This window comes from Hirundo rustica, chromosome 26 (assembly GCF_015227805.2).
Source record: "Hirundo rustica isolate bHirRus1 chromosome 26, bHirRus1.pri.v3, whole genome shotgun sequence".
Classification (NCBI taxonomy): domain Eukaryota; kingdom Metazoa; phylum Chordata; class Aves; order Passeriformes; family Hirundinidae; genus Hirundo; species Hirundo rustica.
The window spans coordinates 2,442,704-2,463,664 of NC_053475.1; the positions used below are offsets into that span (position 1 = coordinate 2,442,704).

General features: G+C 54.2%; 1 protein-coding gene across 8 annotated transcripts; it reads left to right on the forward strand.

The window, feature by feature from the left end:
• Positions 1 to 5,734: 5,734 nt before the first annotated feature.
• Positions 5,735 to 20,407, forward strand: MIER2 (MIER family member 2). Of its 8 annotated transcripts, none has more exons than XM_040086827.2 (13): positions 5,735 to 5,764; positions 9,776 to 9,863; positions 10,403 to 10,551; positions 11,009 to 11,134; positions 11,754 to 11,877; positions 12,529 to 12,638; positions 13,238 to 13,307; positions 14,092 to 14,258; positions 14,709 to 14,790; positions 14,882 to 14,976; positions 15,762 to 15,889; positions 16,898 to 17,034; positions 17,664 to 20,407. In XM_040086827.2, exons 1-13 carry the CDS (start codon positions 5,756 to 5,758, stop codon positions 18,137 to 18,139), a joined length of 1,761 nt encoding a protein of 586 aa, XP_039942761.1. In that variant the 5' UTR covers positions 5,735 to 5,755; the 3' UTR covers positions 18,140 to 20,407. The 8 variants fall into 8 exon arrangements, with proteins under 8 accessions (XP_039942761.1, XP_039942762.1, XP_039942763.1 ...); XM_040086828.2 differs by having other exon boundaries at positions 14,107 to 14,258; XM_040086829.2 differs by having other exon boundaries at positions 14,107 to 14,258; positions 15,762 to 15,865.
• The last annotated feature ends 554 nt before the right edge of the window (positions 20,408 to 20,961 follow it).

The following is a 20,961-nucleotide window of genomic DNA, read 5'->3' on the forward strand; positions in this document are numbered from 1 at the left end:
TGCTGCGGGGCCCGAGGGGTGAAGCCAACCGAGACCCCCCCAGACACCCCCCTGGGCACTGGAGATTGCCTGGAGCAGGGGGTTAATGATGTATCCAGATGGAGACGACCTTCCCACCTTTCCACCTTTGAGCTTCACCTGTAACTCCCTTTTCCCTGCCATTATCTGCGTGGATGCCTGTGGATTTCATTTCCATATTCATGGTGTTTTAATGACCCTGTAATACCTTTATGTTCTGCAATTAAGTGTGGATTTTTTTTTTAATTTTTTTTTTTTTTTCCTCTTCTGCAGATTAGCATCTGCAAAGGATCATTTGTGGCATTTGAGCTGAGGAAGGGAAGCCTGTTCAGGGGGGAGACGGGGTTAATTAAACTTCAGAGCACAGCAGGCTCCACCGCCAAATATCCTTCTTCCAGTGGGACGAGTGGGAGCGAGGAGGGAGCAGCTCTGGGCTGCCTTACAGTCAGACGGCTGGGCCGCCCCTGGGGCAGCTCCTGTGGGCGTTGGAGTGGCTTTAAGGCGTGCAAACACACACAAGGCACCCTGTGCATGCACAGAGCTCCAAGCCTGCATCGAGATCCCCGTCACGGGCTGCAAAGCAGGACTGGTGTCGCCTCAGTGCGGGCAGGGGCAGCTGTCATCAGAGTCCTGGAGAGGCCATTAGAGCTCCTATCGCTCCATCTCCATCCCCCAGGCTAATGGGCATCTCCGCCGCTGCACCACCCCCTCCCAGGGAGCGTAATTGGGTTTCAGCCCTGCAAGATGGATGGGGCTGGGCTGAGAGAGGAGCAGGGAAGAACGAGAGGGGGCAGAGGCAGCTCTGAGTAGGACAGAACCCTCTTGACCCTCACGCACCTCCTGTCCCCCTGCTCCGCCAGCCCCAGACCTCGTCAGAGGAATCTCACACGGTCTTGCAGGATGTCTGGGGACAGCCAGGTCCCAGCAGCCCGGGGAAGCAGAGCTCCAGCGGTGTCCAGGGGGTCTCAGCTCCTCCCTGATGGGACACGGTGACCACCAGCAGCCCCAGCACGCTCCGTGCCTCCCACACAATCTCCCCCTCCTTCTCCCCTGGTCCCTTTGAAGCTGCAGCTGTGAACAAGATGTTGTGAGTGTGAGGCCCGGGAGTGGCGGGTTTGGTGCGTTGAATAAAGATGGGGACGAGAAATGTCTTCTCCTGTGGCTGTTTGATGTGAAGGGCAGCACTGAATTCATTAGGAATGCTGCCAGGCACCTCCCGAGCCTCTGTCAGTGTCCAGACAGCCAGAGCAACGCAGGCTGGTGCCCTGTGAAGGTGCCAGCCCGTGCAGTGGCACACGCAGGCACCCGGTCACACGCTGGCCACACAAAGCACCTGTGTGGGCACAGGGCTGGGAAGGAGGGCATCATCCCTGTTCCAGGGGATGGGAAGGAGGGGATCATCCCTGTTCCAGGGGATGGGAAGGAGGGGATCATCCCTTTTCCAGGGGATGGAAAGGAGGGCATCATCCCTGTTCCAGGGGATGGGAAGGAGGGGATCATCCCTGTTCCAAGGGATGGAAAGGAGGGGATCATCCCTGTTCCAGGGGATGGAAAGGAGGGGATCATCCCTTTTCCAGGGGATGGGAAGGAGGGGATCATCCCTGTTCCAGAGGCTGGAAAGGAGGGCATCATCCCTCTTCCAGGAGATGGAAAGCAGGGCATCATCCCTGTTCCAGAAGCTGGAAAGGAGGGCATCATCCCCGTCCCAGGGGATGGAAAGCAGGGCATCATCCCTGTTCCAGAAGCTGGAAAGCAGGGCATCATCCCTATTCCAGGGTGGGAAGGAGGGCATCATCCCCATTCCAGAGGATGGAAAGCAGGGCATCATCCCCATTCCAGAAGCTGGAAAGGAGGTCATCATCCCCGTCCCAGGGGATGGAAAGCAGGGCATCATCCCTTTTCCAGGTGCCTCCAGACCCTGCTGCCACTGGGTTACAGCTGTGGCGGACATGGTGCCTGCACAATCCCACCTTTATCCACCCCACAAAGCTCCCACCCCTCCTGGGTGATCCAGGGGAAGAGGAGGACATGGATGCAAGCTCCATGTCAGGACACGGGGGTGCAGGATGGGGGGCCTGGCTGCAAGGAGGGGTGTGGGATGGCCAGGCTGCTCCCTCCCGGCCCTGCTGCCGCCTCCCGCTGCTCCAGAAGGATGCAGCGTTTTATCATCACCCTGTGAGCTTCTGACAGCACCAGAATTAATGAGTTCCTCATCAGCGCTCCCTCATTTAGCTCCCTCCCTCGGGGTTACACACCCACAGCCCCCAGGCAGCACGGGGGGAATGGGGAGGGAGCTGTTTGCAGGGGTGAGTGTGCAGGACACGTGCACAGGTAAACAAACACACCTGTGTGCCCGGCCAAGGGCTGGTGGGGACAGGCACAAGGCTGGAGGGGGTCAAGCTGCCCAGCCAGGTGGATGAGGGTTTCCTGGGACGCCCTGAGCCACGGGGACATGGAGACCCTGCCCCGGCAGAGGGCCACGGGGACACAAGTCCGGGCATAGCTGGCCTCCACACACCCCTCATCAAGCATCTGCTATTAATTACTGACACCAGCAAGAAACAATTGCCCTCAGCATGTATTTCAAATGCAGGAGCCTCACCACCTGCAGGATTGACCCCGTGGAAGCCAAGGGGCTGTGGGGCAGCAGCAGGTCAGGGGAACACTGCACCACACACCAGCGAGCAGCCGTCGTGTCCCTCGGCAGCAGAGGCTTTGTGTGGCTTTGCTGTCCCCTGGGCTGTCCCTGGCTGTCACCACACAGCAGATCTTGGGAGGGAAAAGACGTTCCCGTCCTCTGGGCGCTGGCCTTTTTGGAACGTTGACATCCTGAAAGGATTGGCCATCCCAGGGGTGGTTTATCTGGCAGCGAAGGCTGCGAAGCTGCAAACCCTCAGCGTGCCTACTCGAATTGCTGTCAAACCACATCTTGCTGCCCGTACCCTGCGCTGCCAGCTGGGATTTCAGCACATGGGATGGCAGCCTGGGCATTATCGGACCTGCAGGACTCATCCCGAGCGTGCAAGCCCAAGCCTGCACCGGATTTACATCTGTAGGTAATCACACCCATTCTTGTGAGCCCTGCAGAGGCCGTGACACGATAAGTATTTTGATTGTAAATAAATTACATTTGTGGGTTGTGACGACTTGAAGTGGAAGGAGGAAGGGAGAGAGGCAGGCTGGGAGAGCAGGATGAGAAGAGAACAGTATAAACGTGATGCTCACTTTGATCCAGCCATCCTATCACCTGTCCTGTCTGCCCCAGGAAACCTGGAAAAGACCCCTGGAAGCTGTGCTGGGCATCTGAGAGCCACGGCGGATCCTGAAACACCGGCACAGTTCAGAAGTACGAACGCTCATCTGCAAGCCTACACGGGCGCGGTGTTTGTGTGTCGCAGAGCTCCATCTAGCATTGGTGAGAGCTGATGCCTCTCTAAAGCCTAATTCACAGCTGCTTTGTTAAGCCCTCGGAGCTGTTCTGTCTGTCAGCAGCCTCAAAGGACCGGAAACCCCGAGTTTTTTATAGTCCGAGCTTGTCTGTGCCCTCCCGGCACCCACGGCAGGACAGCCCCACACAAACCTCCCCTTTCCCAGGCAGAGCCAGTCCTTTACCAACACTGACACATTCCTTTTTCCTATCAACGCTGCTTTATTAACCGAGGTAAACTTTTTTTCTGTTGTGGCTAAACACCCTGTGGCTGAGCTGCATCAAAGAAAAAGAATTTGCCCTTTGTCTCGGGGGGGGGCAAAGCTTTTCCAAGAAGCAGAATTGCTTACCAGGCAGGGCACAGGTGGAGGAGAGAAAGGAGGGCAGGATGTAGGGCCACCCTGGTTTTGCAGGCAGATCAACCCCGGATTCAGCCAAAGCCACTTCACCCACCTGGGATTTCTTGTCTCTGTCCACAGAGCAACAATTGCACAAGAGCTGCTGTTGGAGTGTCCTGATGAATCACTGGCAAACACCTGGAGAGCCTGAACCACCCGGTATTCCACTGCCCCTCGGGCTTTTTAAAATGCCTTTGAGAATCTCAGAATACTGAATGTCAGGCACTAAAGTCTCTGATTTAGGATGATGGCTTCGGCGCCAGGGGTGGGCGATGTGCTGCCTTCAGAGCCTGGCGGGGCTGCAGGGTGTGTTGCCTGGTCATTGTGAGGACAGAAATCGATGTCCCGAGCAGTGGAGGTGTCTCCTGACAGGTGTTTCACCGCTCCCTCAGGGAAGTGCAGCTGCTCGAAGACGCTCAGCCTGCAGACAGTGCAAGCACTAAACGGAGAAGCAGAAGCTGGTTAGGGGCAGTGCTCCAGGACAGACCCCCGATAACGAGTGGACTCTCCGCAGACCCAAAACCCCAGGCCTTGACTCAAACCCCCAACTCTCTGCTTTTTGTGGCAACAGAACACCCGGATGAACTGCTGGGAGCAAGGCAGAAAGCAGCAGTTTTTGCAGATTTTTTTTCTGAAGCTGGAGACGAGGTTACTCTTTTTATTGAACAAACAGCATCTGCAAACTGTTAGTCCTTTGAGAAGAGCCAGACAGCTCCGAGGGAGGGAACAAAGGGCTGGTGAAGTGCTCTGGTTCTCAGCTCGAGGGCCACCACCACTTCAGAAGCACTTGATAGCACTTTGCTTCCTGAGCTCAGAAGCGTGAGCAAAACCCAGCATGGAGCCAAGTGCCAGGGTGGAGAGGCTGCTCCCAGAGACTGAGCACGAGGATTCCGTGGGCACAGCCAGAGGCAGATCCGGGCACAGGCATTGGCATGAGCGGGACGATGAGCCACGGGATCCATCAGAGGGTGAGATCCGGTGGCAAATGTCCCTGTGCACCCTGTCACCGAGGGAAGGGCTGCTTTGCTGGCTCAGCCAGGAGTCCTTGAGGGATCGGGGGGGGGTCCCTGAGGGGCTGCGGGGATGGAGGGGAGCCTGGGGGGGCCATTCGCTGCAGGAATCCCCTGGAAGCGGGTTCCTTTGTTGTGCTGGAGGATTGTTCTCTGGAAGCATGCGGCCATCACCAGTTAAACAGAGTTAGAAAAACCCATCAGGCAGCTTCCAGGAGTGCATCTCTGGGGCTTTTGAAGCACATTCACGGCAAGGAACGATGAGATAATGTCTACACCCCAGCCCTTGTGAGGTACAGGCCCTTCTCTCTGGGCTCCAATTTATCTCCCTAAACGACATACAGTGACTTTTTATCAAGGGAGTGCTCAGTGAGGATCCCTGAAAGTGTTTTCTGCAGGTTCAAGCTTCATGATACACGAAGCCTGGGGATGTGAGCACGGTTTTTCCTCTGACCTGCGTGATCCCCGCTGTGTCCCTGTGGCCTGGAGGAGCTGGGGATGATCCCTGGGCCTTTCCACCGCCCTCCCCACCCGAGGGACCCGGCACGGGGCGCGGACCGGCCCCGCTCTCGGGGGATTCATTTCCTTGCGGGGCGGGAGATGCGCGGCCTCGCAGCGGCGGTCCCGGGTCGGCTCCGGCAGCCCCGGTACTATGGGAGGGTTGCTGCAGGCACCGGCAGCCTCCGCTCCACTCCCGTCCACCCACGCCGCTCCCCAGGGACGCGTCCGGGCGGTACCGGCGGGACAAGACCCCGGCCCACACCCCGAACCCGAACCGGCGGCGACGGCGGGACTCGAACCGGGATCTCTCAGGCAGCCCCGGCCCCGCCCCCGCCCGCCGCAGCCAATCAGCGGCCGCCGCCGCATCCGGGGCCCGCGCCCCCTGCCGCTCGCGCTCGGCCATGGCGGAGGTGAGCGCGGAGCCGCCGCCGGGGTCGCGCCGGGCCCGGGGCCGCTCCGGGCCGGGCGGGGACAGCGGGACCCCCGAGCCCCGGGACCCCCGAGCCGCGGCCGCCCGGGGCCGGCGTCCTGCGGCAGCGGGGTGATGGGCCGGCGCGGGCCACCGGGGCGGGGGCTCTGGGGCCGAGGGACGCCGAGGCCCTGGGCGGCAGCGGGCCGAGGGGCGGGGGCGGGCCGGAGCCCAGGGGCGCCGGGGCCGGACGGGGGGAGCCGGCGGGGGCGGGCAGGGGAAGGGGCTTCTGGGCGGGGGCCGGCGGGAGAACCGGGGCGGGCGGCGCCGGCGCGGGGACCCCGCGGCCTGACCCGCGGCAGAGGGGCCCGGACAGGGGCGGGAAGGGGCTTCGGGCCGGGGGCCGCGGGTGGAGAGGGCGGGGACGGGCCCGGGCACAGAGCGGACTGGGAGTCCCGGGGCTATGGCCCAGCACATCCCGACAGCGGTGTGGGGTCGCTGGAGCCGGGGTCAGGGGTGTGGAGGTGTTGGAAGGGGCTCGCAGAGGCTCTCGGGTGAGAGGCGGCCTGAGCAGTGGGGGAGCGGGGAGGTCAGGACCCTGGGGACGGCAGAAGGATGGGGAACGCGTTGGGAACAGTTGATTTGGGTGGCCAGGATGGTTCTCACCAGCTTACCAAGGGGCCAGAAGGCAAAGGGGAGCAGATGGGTCTCCCCACTGCCTCCCCAACTGCCATGTCGTGTTTGCCTTGGTGTCTTGTGCTGAAACATTTCTGCCATCGCTCCGTCACACTTCGAGCTGGTGATGCCATTGCCCATCGAGTCTTGCCGTGTCTCTCAAATATCCTTGACCTGTTGCAATGGTTGTTGTGACACATGCACGCTTCATTTCTACGGTGTGACCCTCTTGGTGACCACACCATGGAATAAGGGTGCTGGGAAGATTTCGAGGTTCTCTGTGGCAGGATCTTGGATCCCCATTGGCAGTGACAGCACCTTCTCCGAGTGCAGGGCTTCTCTTCCAGGGTATTTCAGCATTCTGCATGAGAAAGGTGCTGCCTGTTTGCCCATCCGCCATGCTTTGGCCTTTGGTGGAGTACCAAGGCTGTTGCATTCCCTTGTGCCAAAGTCTTGTTTGGGCCAGAGCGCTCCCTCGGCACCCTGCACGGCTGTGGCTCAGAGGGGTCTGTCCAGGAGACATCCAGGAGCTGTCATTGTCTCTTGGATGAGGTTTGGCTGTGGAGCATCTCTGCTGTGACACTGCACGGGTGTGATGGGGCGCTCATCTTCCTGAGCAGTGCAGAAGCTGGTCCGTGTGTTGTGTCCTCTGTTCATTCTTTGGTCTTTCAGAGACATAACTTGCCGGACAAATCTGTTTCCATCTGTGCTGCTTCCCTCTGGCTACAGCTGGAGTTTGTGGAAAATGGCCCCATGGCCAAGGAGTGTGGACAAGGCAGAGGAAGCAGGAACTCTTCTTGCTGAATCTGAAATATGTGTTAGACTGGCTCAGGAAGCTACGTTAGGTATTGAAGGGTAGCACTGGAAAGGGAAATTTCTTTTTTCCCTCACTTTTTTGCAAGAGTGGTTTCAGTCTGGAAGATTTTTCTCAGGGTAGACACAATTGGCCTCGCAATGGGAAATGACTTTGTCAGGACAGAAAGTTCAGACTCTGCCTCTGCTCGTGTTTCCTAAATGATGGCTGAGCTTCATTCCACGTGCTCAAAACCTTGAGTCCACACCTAAGGAGGGAGTGCAGGAGTCACCCAGAAATACAAACATGAGAGTGAGTAGTTGACCAACCTCAGTGTAACTTCTGAGGGGAAAGTTACTCTTATGCCTGAGCAGCAGAAGCTGGCAGGAGGAAAGCGGTGCTGGGGATGGTAAAGTGAGATTAAAGGAATTTAATCTCCCTTTTTGCCCCCAGTATTAAATGTGCCATGGGCGTAGGAGCCAGTTTCCAGCATCACAGTGTGATGTTCCCTGCTGTGACCTTTGATGGTGATGGAATCCCTCACCAGCAGCAGGAGCAGTGACACCCTGGCCCAGAACTGTTCTCTGGTGCATGCCATGCTCTTGCATTTCTGCCTCCTGTGTGATGTTTGGATTTGAAGTGTCAAGCTGCACCTACCCCACCTTCAGACCAAGTAACTCCACATCCCTTGGCATTGGTAATCAGGGCAATCAGGAGTATTCCGTCATCAGTTGCATTTTTAAGCCAGGCCTGCCTTTCTCTTGTGTTCTTTTGCCTCTTGTTTCTGTGGTTTCTGGATTTGTGAATAACCTGAGGGATTGTTCCGTTCCACATGTGTTTAAATTTGGGCATGGAATGGGTCATTTGCTTTGTCTGTCACTTGTTTCTTGTTTCCTCAGCCCCAGCACGGCAGTGCTGGTTATTCCATGGTGAATTCAGCATTTCCACTTGCTCTGGTGCTCCATTACTGCTTCAGAGAACTGAATTCTTGATTAGTTGTGGAATTGTCATGCTGTTGTAGTGGCCAATCCTCCTACTTTGAGCACCTGGTTATTAATAGGAGATCTCATTGTTCCTGAAGTATTCTTGATGCCTTTTCAAGCCAGCCCATCCATGCCAACAGCTTCAGTCTTTATTTTCAGAGGCCTTGTTGATCCCCAGGCAAGGAGGTGCCATTGATCTACAGATCATTGCCTCAAGCAGAGTGACTTCTGCAGATTGTCCAAGACCTGGAGGGAGTAAGGGTAGACCACACCCTTTCCATGAAACCACTTGTTTGCTTGGAAGGATTTGCCCAAGAGGGTTCTGTGCTTGGTCGCATTCCAGCAAAGCCCAACAAAGGCACATTGACGCTTTCCAGACTTACAGAGCCATTTCCTGGTGTGACCATCCTCAAAATGGTGTCTGTCCCCTTCTCCTTTCATCATCCCATCGCTTCTCCCTTCTGTTTTCGTGTGCATGGTTGCAGGGCTCTGTCTCGAGCCTGGGTGGTCTCTGGGGGGATTTTCTTAGGGGGTGGTGGACTGGAGGCTTCTTCTTTGTTATTATGGAATTTCCAGTCTGTATCTCGATAGCTGAAGGAACTTACTCAGAGCCCACAGTCTGTGGTGGCTTCTTTTGGTGAATGCTTTGTTGTTAGAGGATAGATTTTAATGTGAAGCTATGCTGTGCTTGCTTAAATAAATTGTAAGAGGCTCCTATGGAAGGCTGTAAACGTCTTGGCTCCAGCTGAGTAAGTGAGGAGTGATGGTGCACAGCTGAGATTGTTGATGGCTGAGCATCCTACGGAGATGTCACTGGGGACCAGGGGACTGACTCTGGGATTTTCTTCTGCTGTCAGTCACCCCAAAGCTTTGGTTGTTTACCTGTTTGCTCCCTGCCTAGGCTGAACTTGATGAACAGCACTTCCACGCACAGCAGCCTGAGGAGCAGCAGATGTTCTGTCTGTGTTGTTTTCCTCAGTCCATGCTGCTGCCTGAACTTGTGCCCGAGCACCAAATGCCACCCTGCAGGTGCCTGATCTTGGGCTCTGCCTGGCTCAGCCTCCCTCACCTCACCTGTGCCAGACTCCTTCTCTGCCTGCTCAGCTATCTCTTTGTCCGTGCCCCTGAGCTCCTGGGTGCATCAGGGAGAAGCCAGGGTGTTGTGGCTGGCTGCTCTCTGAAGGGTCAGTCCCTAAAAATGCAATGCTCAGACACAATGTGTGTGTCCAGAATAACAGCAGAGGGTCCAGGTCCTTGTTTTGAGTGAAGGTCTGAGGTCTCAGTCTGGTGAGGAGATAAGTAGTGAGTGGAGTGCTGGATTTAAAATGGATGGAATGGAAACACATGGACTGAGGGGAAGGTGAGGAGGCCAGGAAGAGCTGTTCAGTGCACCTCACGAGCTCTTTTGAACAGCACAGCTCCCGGCACTGCCCTGTCGGGGTTTGGGGAACTTTTGCCTTGAACTGAAATGAATTGTGTTTGCTGGTGGGGTGAGCTGGGTGGAAGGGTGTTGTGTTTTTTAGGAGAGATGTCTCAGCTGTGTTTTTCTCTTTCCCTGAAGGCCTCTGTTGGCCGGCAGAGCCCCAGGGTGGTGGCGTACCCAGCCCGTGGCCTGTGTCCTGGAGAGCCCGCCCTTCAGAGCGCAGCAGGTACCTCAAGGCTCACACCCCTCTGTTCCTTGGGCTGGTTTTCAGTGGAAACAGAGTTGCTGTGATCACTTCCCTTCTCATTGCAACATCTCCCCAGCCTGTTGGTTGATCCCCATGCTGTTTGACAGAGGAGGAAAGGCTCAAAGATGCCAGAGCTCCGGCAGGTGTCCATTTGCCCACTCTGGAGTAAAGGGTGGTTACCCTAAAAATGCCCCCAGCTGAAGGAAAGGCTGCAGTGTGTGCACACACGTTGTGACACTGGTGAATCCAGTCAGGAGCAAGATACAAAATACTCAGAAAACCTTCAGATTCAGCTTCCAGGCAGTTGTGGGACTCGAGTGTGCATAGAACCAGACTTTGTGCTGATGAAGTGACTGCTGCCAGTTGTGATCTCTGTTACCCTCTGTTCTGCCTAATCTCTTCCTCTGGTTTATCATGCCTGAGCACACACAAGAAGGGATCATCCCTGGCTTTGTTGCCAAATCTCAGGATTTGGTCCGTGGTGGTGCCTAATGTCTGACTTCTTCTGATCCCTGCAGTTGTGTCAATGGGCTCAGCTGATCATCGACTGAACCTGGCAGAGATCCTTTCCCAGAACTACGGTGTGAGGGAAGAAAGGGAGGAAGATGATACTCAGGAGAAGCAGAAATCTTTAGAAGAACTGGAGAAGAGTTTCAGTGCCTCTCAGGTAAAGGCAGCAGGGGAGGGGAAGGGAAATTACCTGGTGGATTTGTTTGTTTGCAGTGTGAGGCCCTGAATTCAGCTGTGGGTGGTCCCACGGAGACCTCAGTGGAGCACAAACTGTTCTTGGTGACAGGGAGTGTTTCTTCAGGCCAGGCACAGGACTGGTGCAGGGATTTCCTCCTCCCCTTCCTCTGCTTAAATACAATTGTGCTGTCTGGCATCTTTCACCTGTTTGAAATCTCGAGTAAAAGATAAATGTATTTTAAAAATGCCCTAGACTATATTGCTTTGGGCTGAAAGTTCCTGGCTTTTCCATGCCTTTGAGAGGGACAGGTTACAGTGGGTCCCAACTGGCATCACCTGAGGAGCAGAGTTACCCTGCCTGCCTCTGCCTGTCCAGCTGCTGTGGTGCTCCTGTGGTTGTTCTCGTCCTGATGCAGCTTTGTCCTCCTCTTGCTCAGAGCAGTGAAATGCCATTTGAGGAGCTGCTGGCACTGTATGGCTATGAGGCGTCTGATCCCATCTCGGAGCAGGACAGCGAGAGCAATGACATCGCTCCCAACCTCCCTGATATGACTCTGGATAAGGTGAGAGCAGCTCTCTGCCTGGGTGTCTGCACAGGTTGTTGAGGTTCCCCCCATTTCAGGGGGATGGGAAGGGACCTGCCACATTCTGGTGTCCCAGGGAGGAGCACGAACATGAGTATGAAGTGTTTAGAGAAGGGAGAAAGGATATCTGTTTCAAAGTGTAAAAACTCTGTATGGAACTTCGGTTAACAAGTATTTGCACATCAGAGCCAGGGAAAGTTTGTATCTTCCCAGGTGAAGCTGTGGCTCCTCCTGTTCTAGCTAAAGTTTGTAGAAGGTGGGGTTTATTTGGGGGGGTCGTTTTTTTTTTCCTTTCTTCCTCTTTTGGGATCTTTGAGATGTTTGCTGTGAGTGGAGCTCTCCAGAGAGGGATGCTTGCTCCTACTCTCTGGCTTCCATAGGAAGCCACTCATGACACTTGTTAAAGTGCTTCTAGGGAAAATAGTCTGGGTGTGGTGGGAGTGTGAGAATCTGTCTTTGGACGAGCTGTGGGCGGGTGAGGAGATCTGTGGATGTGGCCACTGTTGGCCAGAAATGCTTTTACTCTAGGCCTCACTCCCCCTTCCTGTATTTTTTTTTAATTTAAAAATATTTTTCACTTTCTTGTTGTTGTTAAAAGGAACAAATAGCGAAGGATTTGCTTTCAGGGGAAGAAGAGGAGGAGACCCAATCTTCAGCTGATGATCTGACTCCATCCGTCACGTCCCACGATGCTTCGGACTTATTCCCAAACCAGCCTGGCTGTATGTGTCACTAGTTCCTAAGTAGCTGCTGTTCACTTTTACATATGATGTGCAGGGGAGGGTGAGAATGGTTCTCTTCATTTTGTCAGTCTCCTGACATCAGATTTTCCACTTTTCCGCCTGGGGACTGTCTGCATGGCAGAGGCGTTACCGGGCTTTGGGCAGGACAGGACAGAGCGTTGATGAGCAGTGGGATGAGGGGAGAATTGTCTTGAGCTGTAACTCAGCGTACTGAGAGAGTGGGGATTGTTTTGCTGCCTGCTGTAATTGCAGTGTGAAAGATCAGTACCTCATCTGACATCTCTACGAGTGAATAAATTCAGTAGTAGTAGTGGAGTGATGTATTGTGGCAGTTCCTAAATATCAGGATATGTGGGAAGCCAAAGCACGTGACAGGGACTCTGCATGAAGTGATGTTATTTCTTCTGCTGTCTTGCAATATCAAGGAGTCTGAGCTCCCCAGGTTGGCCATCCATGTGGCAAGTGTGCAAATTCTTTTACTTAAAGTGAGAAAATTAAAATACAGGTAAGTTGTCACTGTAGACCATACTGAAAGGGACTTTAGAACAGAAAATGAAGGGAAGGAGAGGGAATGTAAAGGAATGGGATAAAAAAATTCCTAACTACAGACCTTTTTCCTTTCCCACAAAGCAAACAACTTCCTTGCTGATGAAGACAAAGAGCCATGTTCCTCTCCATGTGCTTCCTCCATGGCTGAGGACTCAGAGGTGGATTCCATCCCATCCAACGAGTGTAAGAAGGTAAATGACCTGAGTGCATTGGGAAGGGGGGCTCCTGAGTTTTGAAAAATGCCTGACACCAAAGCACTGTGTTATTTCCCCAACTGGCTTCTTGATGCCTTGCATTTTGTGGACAGCAGTGGCAGATGTGGGTTCCAAGAGGGGTTTTTAATACAGTCTCGAAATTATCTTCTGCCTTGGTAAATTAGATCTGCAGCCTGTAACCCTATAAAGGTGAAATGCTGTGCAGTATTCCCAGCAGGATTTACTGAAGGGGAGCCATCTTTCTAAAGAGAGGAGCGGCTTTCCAAATTCATCCTGGCTGTGAAGGTTGCAGGAGAACCTCTGCATTGCTTTATTTCCAACCTTAGCTGCTTGCCATAGATCTTTTACATTAAAACTATGTAAATGCCGAAGGTCCCCACGGTATCATCTGGTTGGTAGTAAATCTTCTTAGTTACCCTATAAAATAGTCAGGGTTCGCTAGAAGTAATAGTGACAGAGGGGGCTACCAGTAAATAAATCAGCCCTGTAGTGGTGTAGTCCCGAAATCATGAAGTACAGCCTGCGTGGAGCATTTCCCATTTCGATTTTCTCACCTCTCTGCCGTGGGATTTCAGGAGATCATGGTTGGACCGCAGTACCAGGCCACTGTTCCCATCCTCCGCTTAAACAGGCACAGGCAGAAAGGTAAGGCAGCCTCTTCTTTGTGCCTAGTCTGGGTGTAGGGCTGCTGGCAGGGGGGTTTTGATGGGCTCTGGATCACCAGTCCTGCTCTGTGTCTCCAGGCTTGGCAGCTCTCGGTGCTGACATTCAGATTTACTGGTTGAAACGAGCCCGAGTTAATAGAGCTGGGAACCCAGGTACAGAATTGGTGAAGCTCACTGAGAACTGGGTTGGTGTGACAGGATTGCAGGAGGGGGTCTCAGCTGCAGCCAGAGAGAAGGAACACCCATCTGGGAATGCTCTGGTTTATTCTCTCTGACATCTTCCTTGAGTGGTGGGTTAGTGTCATTCAGTGCTCCCTGGAGGTGATCTGTTTCTGATTTTGGGATGTCTGCAGAGCAGACAGAGGTGTCGTGATTTGCAGATTGTGTCCAATAATGAGTGCAGTACGAGTGCCAGCTCGTTGAGCTTCTGGACAAGAAAGCTAAAACGATCATTATTTGCCAGGATTAATTAATCAAAACAGCAATCTTTGAGAATATGATAACAAAAACTTCGTCAGCCAACCTTTCTGAAACAATGGAAGCGAGCTGAGCCTGTGCCAAAGGTCCTAAAAGAGATATAAAGAGCTTATCGGCCTCCAGAATCAGGAGGGAAAATGCGGTGCCTTGAGAGATGTTTTTCATCTCCAGTGCCGAGCTGGAGAACCAAGCAAAGATTTCCTCCCTCCTCTGTCTCCCCCATGCAAGTCCGTGCAGACCACTTCTCAAAAAGCAGCAGAATTCTCTGTTTGATTATCTTATTTCAGTGCTTTTTCTGTTAGCCTATGAGAATGAAGATCAGCTGCTTTGGGACCCAAACATCCTCCCCGAGAGGGAGGTGGAAGAGTTCCTGTACCGCGCCGTGAAGCGGCAGTGGGACGAGCTGTCGGGCAGCAGCCTGCCAGAGGGAGAGGTGGTGAAGGACAACGAGCAGGTGAGCCCAGGGCCTCGTGCAGAGCCCACACAGAGCCAGGTGGTGCTGGCCCAATAGTGCCACGTTCCCTACAGAGGTCAGCATGAGCTCCAACTCCAGTGATCCTCACGGATAGGTGAGGGCGTGTGCCCGGCTGCGGTCTGGGCAGGTTGGGGTTACCCTCCCTTTGGGAAGACTGGAAAAGTCAGCAGATCAACCTTTTCAGAGCAGCTGTGTTTACATCAAGCTAGCCAGGGTTAGATTCCGGGGGAGCTGCATCTGTTGAGTCCCAGGGTTTGTAATCCAGTGCCTTAAAAAGTGGGATAATCTCTGCTGGTGGTCAGGCTGGGGTTAGCAGCAAGGTGGCTGCTGGGAAATAGAAGTTTTACAAGACAAACATGAGTCATCACCTCCTGGTTTGTGGTGTGATGCTCAGGTACGTGCTGGGAGTGATTTCCTTTTGTTTCCCAGGCGCTGTACGAGCTGGTGAAATGCAACTTCAACGCAGAAGAGGCGCTGCGGAGGTTACGGTTCAACGTGAAGGTTATCAGAGGTGAGGACCCCCCCTTCCTTGGGTTCATCAAGGCACATGCAACTCTTTCTAGATTCTGCACATCTCCTCCAACTCTTTCTTTCTGCTGCAGATGAGCTTTGTGCCTGGAGCGAGGAAGAATGTAGAAATTTTGAACATGGCTTTAGGGTCCATGGGAAAAACTTTCACCTTATCCAAGCGAACAAGGTAAGGCTGCTCCCCGCAGGTGAGGAGCAGGGGAAGGAGGCAGGTGCTTGGGCACCAGAGGTGTGCTTTGGGCCTCTGCTGACACAGGGAGTTCAGGATGGCCGAGTTCCAATCCCAGGCTTTGTGTTGACTCATGCCAGCAGGTGATGGGCTGTTCACTGCCCTGCTCTGCCTTATTTTCCAGGTGGGAGAAGTCACAAACACCACTGACCTGCATGAGTGATGTCAGTTAATTACTGATTAGCCCTTTCTGGAGTCTCAAAAGTTCTTTCCAAACTCTCAGCCCTTGCAGTACTTCTGTGAATGAGTGAGTTGAGCATGTGGATGTTTCGTAAAGTCCCCTGGGATCCTCTAGAATGGCAAGATGCTGTTGTAGGGAGAGCTGGGCCCCGGGACATGCTGCTGTGCTGGGAGTTGGCAGAACCAGAGAGTCCAGTTCTACCACTGGTTAATTGTAGGCATGTTGACGCTGGCCAGTGCCAATGGATGCAGGTTTGCTCTCTCTGCTAAGTGTGCTGCTGCTGGAAGCGCAGGAAAGTCCTGCACGAGTGTGTGTGGCCCACACGGGTCTGTGACAACAGCTGTGTGCTGTGGGGAGTTCTTTCTCTGGCCACCTCGGAAACCTCAGTACGCGCTTCTGTTCCGCAGCAATGTGTCCATAGCGATGCAAATCACTGTAATGCACTTTTTAATTTTCTGTGCTGGTTAAATGGGAAAAGAGCTCCTTGCTCCAGGAGATGCACCCGGATGAGGCTGGGTGTCCTGACTGGGGCGTTTCTCCTCAGGTCCGCACGCGGTCGGTGGGCGAGTGCGTGGAGTATTACTACATGTGGAAAAAGTCAGAGCGCTATGACTACTTCACTCAGCAGACCCGTCTAGGAAGGAAGAAGTACGTCCTCCACCCTGGAGCCACGTGCGTGGAATATTCTCACACTAAAATTAGTAATATTAACCTCCCAGTGAAGATTCCTGCTGCAAAGCACCTCCGCTTAACAGACTGCGCTTTCTTCTCCAGAAGGTTTCGGGGGTGGGAGGATGGAGGGATGCACGGGGTGTTCTCAGAGCACAGACACCGACTCGGTGTGGGCAGGGGAGATAAAAGAACTGCTCGCTTGGATGTGGACTTTCTTGTCCTTCTCTGTGTGTTGAAAGTAGTTTTGTTTCAGACAAACAAGTCTGGGGATTCAGAGCTGACTTCGGTGAAAGAACTCGGTTTGATGAGGTTTTGGGAAAGGAGCTTTTTAGATTCAGCAATGCACTTATTTCTGGTGGTTTGGAACCTGAATTAATTTCCCTTTGAGGCAAATTCTTCCCTTTGAAATGTATGCTAATTACAGAAGGTACTTTTCAAAATACACCTTTTCAAAAAGGTTGAAACGGAAATCTCTTAATAGACCAAAATGAAATATTGAAGCTGAATCAATTAAAAACATCAGATGAAGGCTTAGATTTTTTTTTTTTTTTTTTTTTTTTTTAATTCTGATGCAAGACAGGAAAATACCTGAAATCTTAAATCTTCCCAGGGTGGGAAGATATATTCTTATCATTTGCTCTTTGCTGGCACACTGAGGACCCACCACAGTCATTCCATGAAGCTGGGTGTTCCCTGAGCGTTTGACCATGTATTTATTTCCCTTTGCAGTGGGCTGAGGCTCACAGAACTGAGGGCAGAGCTCTTTAGGAAGCTGGAGAGCCCATTTTGGTTTATCATGGGCTGGTCTTGGCCACAGTGTTACCTGGGATCGCCTCCTCGGGGCAGAGTCTAAACCAGGCTCTGCAGAGCAGGGAGGGATGAACATTCATTCTAGTGATGTCTCTACAGCCCCATTGCTTTATTTGTTGATGGGTTTTAATCCCCTTTCTCCTGCCTGCATCTCTCTGCTCAGCAGGTGGTGGCAAGGTTCTCTCCCTTTCCCCACAGGGATTTCACCGACAATGACCTGGATGGGGTTGAGGTGGAAAACACAAATCGTTCCCGGAGCTCCCCGCCAATTCCCTCTGCAACTGGCTGTCTGGACGCTCACTTTGGTCAAGATCAGATAGCAATTGAGAGCACAGGTAATTCCTTTTTGTCTGTCTGCCGTGGGGTTTTGGTGTCAGCAGAAGAGTCCTGCCTGTCTCTGCATTGACCAGGGATGACTCTAAAAGAGTTGTTCCTGTGTTGGGCTTGGAGGGGTGGCTGAGGTCATTCCCAAAACAAAAGGATTATTCACTGGGCACCTGAGTGAGGTGCTTCCAAAGCACTGACACAGGCACCTCCTCCAGGGGCTGGCTTAAGGCCCCAGAAGTGAGGTGCAAGCTGCTTTCACACAGAGCTGGCTGTGAGAAGATCTGCAGGGAGCCCAACACGGGTTCATTCCCTCGCTGTCCTACCGCAGATGAAAGCTTTGTGTGGGCAGCTCCCAGGGGTTGTTGGCACGAGGGGATTGGATTTAGGGTTTGGCTTATCTTGCAGTGTGTCTGTGAGGTTTCCTTTAATTTCCATAGAAACACTGATGGCCTCCCATCTGCTGTCGGCATCTTGCCTTCCCTCGCTACGCGCTGGCGGGGAGATCTTGGTTGGTGTAATAAAGGAACACTTGTGCCATCAAACAAACACTGTTGGGGTTAGGTGGGACTGCCCCGGGTGTTTTGGGCGTTGTGGACTCACGGTGGCTCTCTCTCCCTTGCTGTGCCCACCCGAGCAGAGCCCCTGAGTGTGGAGAGCACGGCCTGCAGCCTGGGCAGCATCAGCGAGTCGGGGCAGGGCTACGAGTGCAGCACCCCCTCGGAGACAAACTGCTCCTTTGACCCCTCGGAGGAGACGTCCTCAGGCGCCGTCCCTGCGCCCTGCCCGCGTCACACTGCCACCCCCTCCGAGCCGGAGCTCTTCGCTTTGCCGCCCGCGGGACCAGGACTGGCAGAGAAGCAGGAGACGTTGCAGAACTCTGGTGAGACAATAACCATGGACTTCACTCTCCCTGCAGACATTAACGAGGGGTTGCCTTTAATTGCCGGCCCTGTGGATTTGGACAGAGACCCTGAGGCAGTGGTGGCCCCTGCGCAAGTGTCCTTATCGGTCACGGATTTCGGTCTCATTGGCATCGGAGATGTAAATACTTTCCTGAATGCTCATCAGGCTTGCCCGGCACCTGTGGCTCGGTCAGAGCCTCTGTCACAGTGAGAGTCTCCAGTCACAAATTTGTCACAGACCCAGCAAGGACTTAGACCTGACTGAGTGAAATTCTGGAACTTCCACTGTCCTGTAGGGACAGTTCGGAGCTGTTGGTCGGAATCCGTCTTTCCATCCTCCTCGATCCAAGGCTACAGTGAAACCAAACACCTTTCTGCTCCAGTGTATCCTGACACGACCATGCAAAGTGGTGGCTGGCTTTCCTGAGTGGGGAGGTCCATCCCCCCCCCGCTACGCTGGCCGTGTGTCACCACAGGTGATGCCAGTCTGCTCAGTGAGTCCCAGCCTCAGGACAGGGGACGCGTCCCTTGGCCCCAGCGGGACAGTCTGAGGGCAGAGGTGCTTTGAGGGATGTGTCACCATCATGGTGAGGGTGCAGTCTGGGGGTCTGAGGGCATGGGAGGGCTGCAGGGCAGTTTCCTGCAGAGACGGGCACGGCGATGCCGGGGGAGGCTGACGATCTTGGCCCTTCTCCCACGGGCAGCGTGTTGCGGTAGGAGCCGCTCCCCTGTCCCTCTCCCAGCAGCCATGGGTCGTGACAGGCAGGCACGAGCTGCTTTCCCCTCCAGCAGCCACGTGTTCCTGACTCTCCACCAGCTGCAGGTGGGACGTGGCCTGGCCCAGCCCTTGGGCTGAAGGGGAAAGGGATGCTGTGTATGCAGCAGCATCGTGTGCACTCGAGTGCTTCTCACCTTCCCCTGCAGTGCTGGGCCAGAGAGAACTTCTGTGGGGAGTAACAGGAGTTTCTAAGCTCACAGAGGAATGCTGGCCCAGAGCTGTGGTGCTGCTGCTGGCAGGGGATGACCTGATCTTCACTGAGGGTAAAATGCAGGTGAAAACATCTGTAACTTCCCAGATTGTCCCAACAATTCGTCAGCAGAGGCAGGAGGCTGCTTAGCTCCCAGGGTGTGAAGTCTGGGATGTGGGTGCTAGCACAGTCCCAGGCAGGGGAGCAGAGCATTCCTGCTCCACACCATCCTTGAGCATTCCTGCCCTTCCCTGTGTCACAAAACAGGCTGTTCTGAGAGGAAAGGGTGTCTTTTCTGCCATGTCCAGGGAGGTGCCAGGTGCTCTGCAGAGCCACGGGAGCCTGTCCTTGGGTGTGCTGGAGTCCAAAGCTGCTTCACTTCCCAGGTGTGTTCCAGGTCTGGGATTGGCCACTGGCTCAAGGTGTTCTCATTCCTCTTTTTCCATGCAGGGAATGTTCTCCACTCACCTGCTGGGCAAGGCTGTGGTGCAGACAGTCCTTTCCTCCAGCTGTGTTCTGCAGTTGGGAAGGGGCTTGGGTTGAGGGTTTTTGCTTGCTTTGATAGAGGCTTTGGGGCTGTGATGGTGCACTTGGCTCTGCTGCTGATGGGTTTGGACACAAACCCACAGGCCTGCATCCTCCTTTTCCCCGGTCCTGGGAAGTTGTGCCCAGCCCTGCAGCAGGAGTCCGGAAACAGCGTCCAACAGCTCCATGGGATGTCAGGATTAGGCCTTGTCTCATCCCCTAAGCCCCAGATCTGGTTTGTGTGCTTTAGCAGGGGTTTGCTGCCCAGCACTGTGCTGGGAGGTGCAGGTAGCTGCACCTGGCTTTGTCAGCCAGATGTGCTGAGCAGAAGCCTCCCTCCAGCTGCTCCTGGCTGCTGGAGGGAACAGGGAGCAGACACGAGTGCCTGCTCCAGGAACTGCCCAGGCTGTGATTCCGCTTTTGTGGGGTGAGAGGAAGCTCCTTGGCTGCAGGGAGAAGGGGAGGCAGGGTGAGAGCACAGGCAGCCCTCCCAGGGAGGGCCAGGCCTTGGCATCTCCTCCATCGGCTGAGAACAGTCTCAGTTTTCCTGAAACCATTTTTTCCTTTGGTTTTTTCAAGCCCTAGTGAAAGGAGAGGGGAGCTGGCTGAGGCAGAAATCTCTTTATGTCCTTCAGTGTTGTTTACAGATTTGCATGGGGTCTTTCAATTATGAGTGTGGCGTTTTTCCACATAACTTTGAGGAAGAGGGGTGAAAAAGGCTGGGACAGGGAGGGGAAGTCACTGAGGGAGGAGGTTTTTTTTATTTTGTTTTAGTTTTTGGTTTTTGGTTTTTTTTTGTTCGTTGGTTGGTTGGTTGGTTTGGTTTGGTTTTTTTTTTTTTTCCTTCTTACAAAGCACATTCACTTTGAGCCGCTCCCAATGCTGGACTCTTTTCTCCCTTGCCCCCCAGCCCTACACTGTGAAGTGACACTGCCTTGAAGACCCCTCGCCGTTATTTATTTAATTAAAAACCTAATTTGAAAGTCAGCCAGAAGTCTCTCTTCTTTTTGGAAGCCAAGATGCAACAGTCCAGTGTATAATGATGGCAAAGCAGGAATCGGGGTCCCTGCCTCTGCTGTCTGATCCTCTCCTGCCCCCCACACGTGCTCTCCTCCAGGCAGGGCAGGATTCCCTGTGCCAGGGATGTTTGTTCCCCTCACAGGTGCCCCAAGTCCTCTAAAACCCCGGCAGCCTGTGCCGGCTCTGGGGCGTTGAGAGGCAGGGATGCGTCCAAACTTCAACCAGAAAAAGCTCCTGGTGGCAAGAGGAGTGTTCCTGCTGCAGTGGCATTGTGTTTCCCCACCACACAGTCCCTCTCTTCCATCCCAGACTCCTTAAATTCTCTTCTGCTTGTCCCTGGCTCTGGCTGCCTGTCCCGGGCCCCCCCAGCTCTGCCCCACCGAGGTGGGTACGAGGGTGGGCACAGCCCAGGCCAGGAGGGACGGGAGCGGCTTCCTCCTTTCTTGGAGACCCCGAGGAGCAGCGGGAACCGCGGGTGCGCTTGAAGCCTTTCGGCTGGGACCGCGGTCCCGCCCCTCCC

Excerpts from the sequence above, each read along its gene's own strand:
- MIER2 (XM_040086823.2), top strand. The coding sequence starts at position 9,683 with ATGAATTGTGTTTGCTGGTGGGGTGAGCTGGGTGGAAGGGTGTTGTGT. Across the intron at positions 11,135-11,753 it reads CTGATATGACTCTGGATAAG|GAACAAATAGCGAAGGATTT; the intron begins GTGAGAGCAGCT and ends TGTTGTTAAAAG. Across the intron at positions 17,035-17,663 it reads GATAGCAATTGAGAGCACAG|AGCCCCTGAGTGTGGAGAGC; the intron begins GTAATTCCTTTT and ends CCACCCGAGCAG.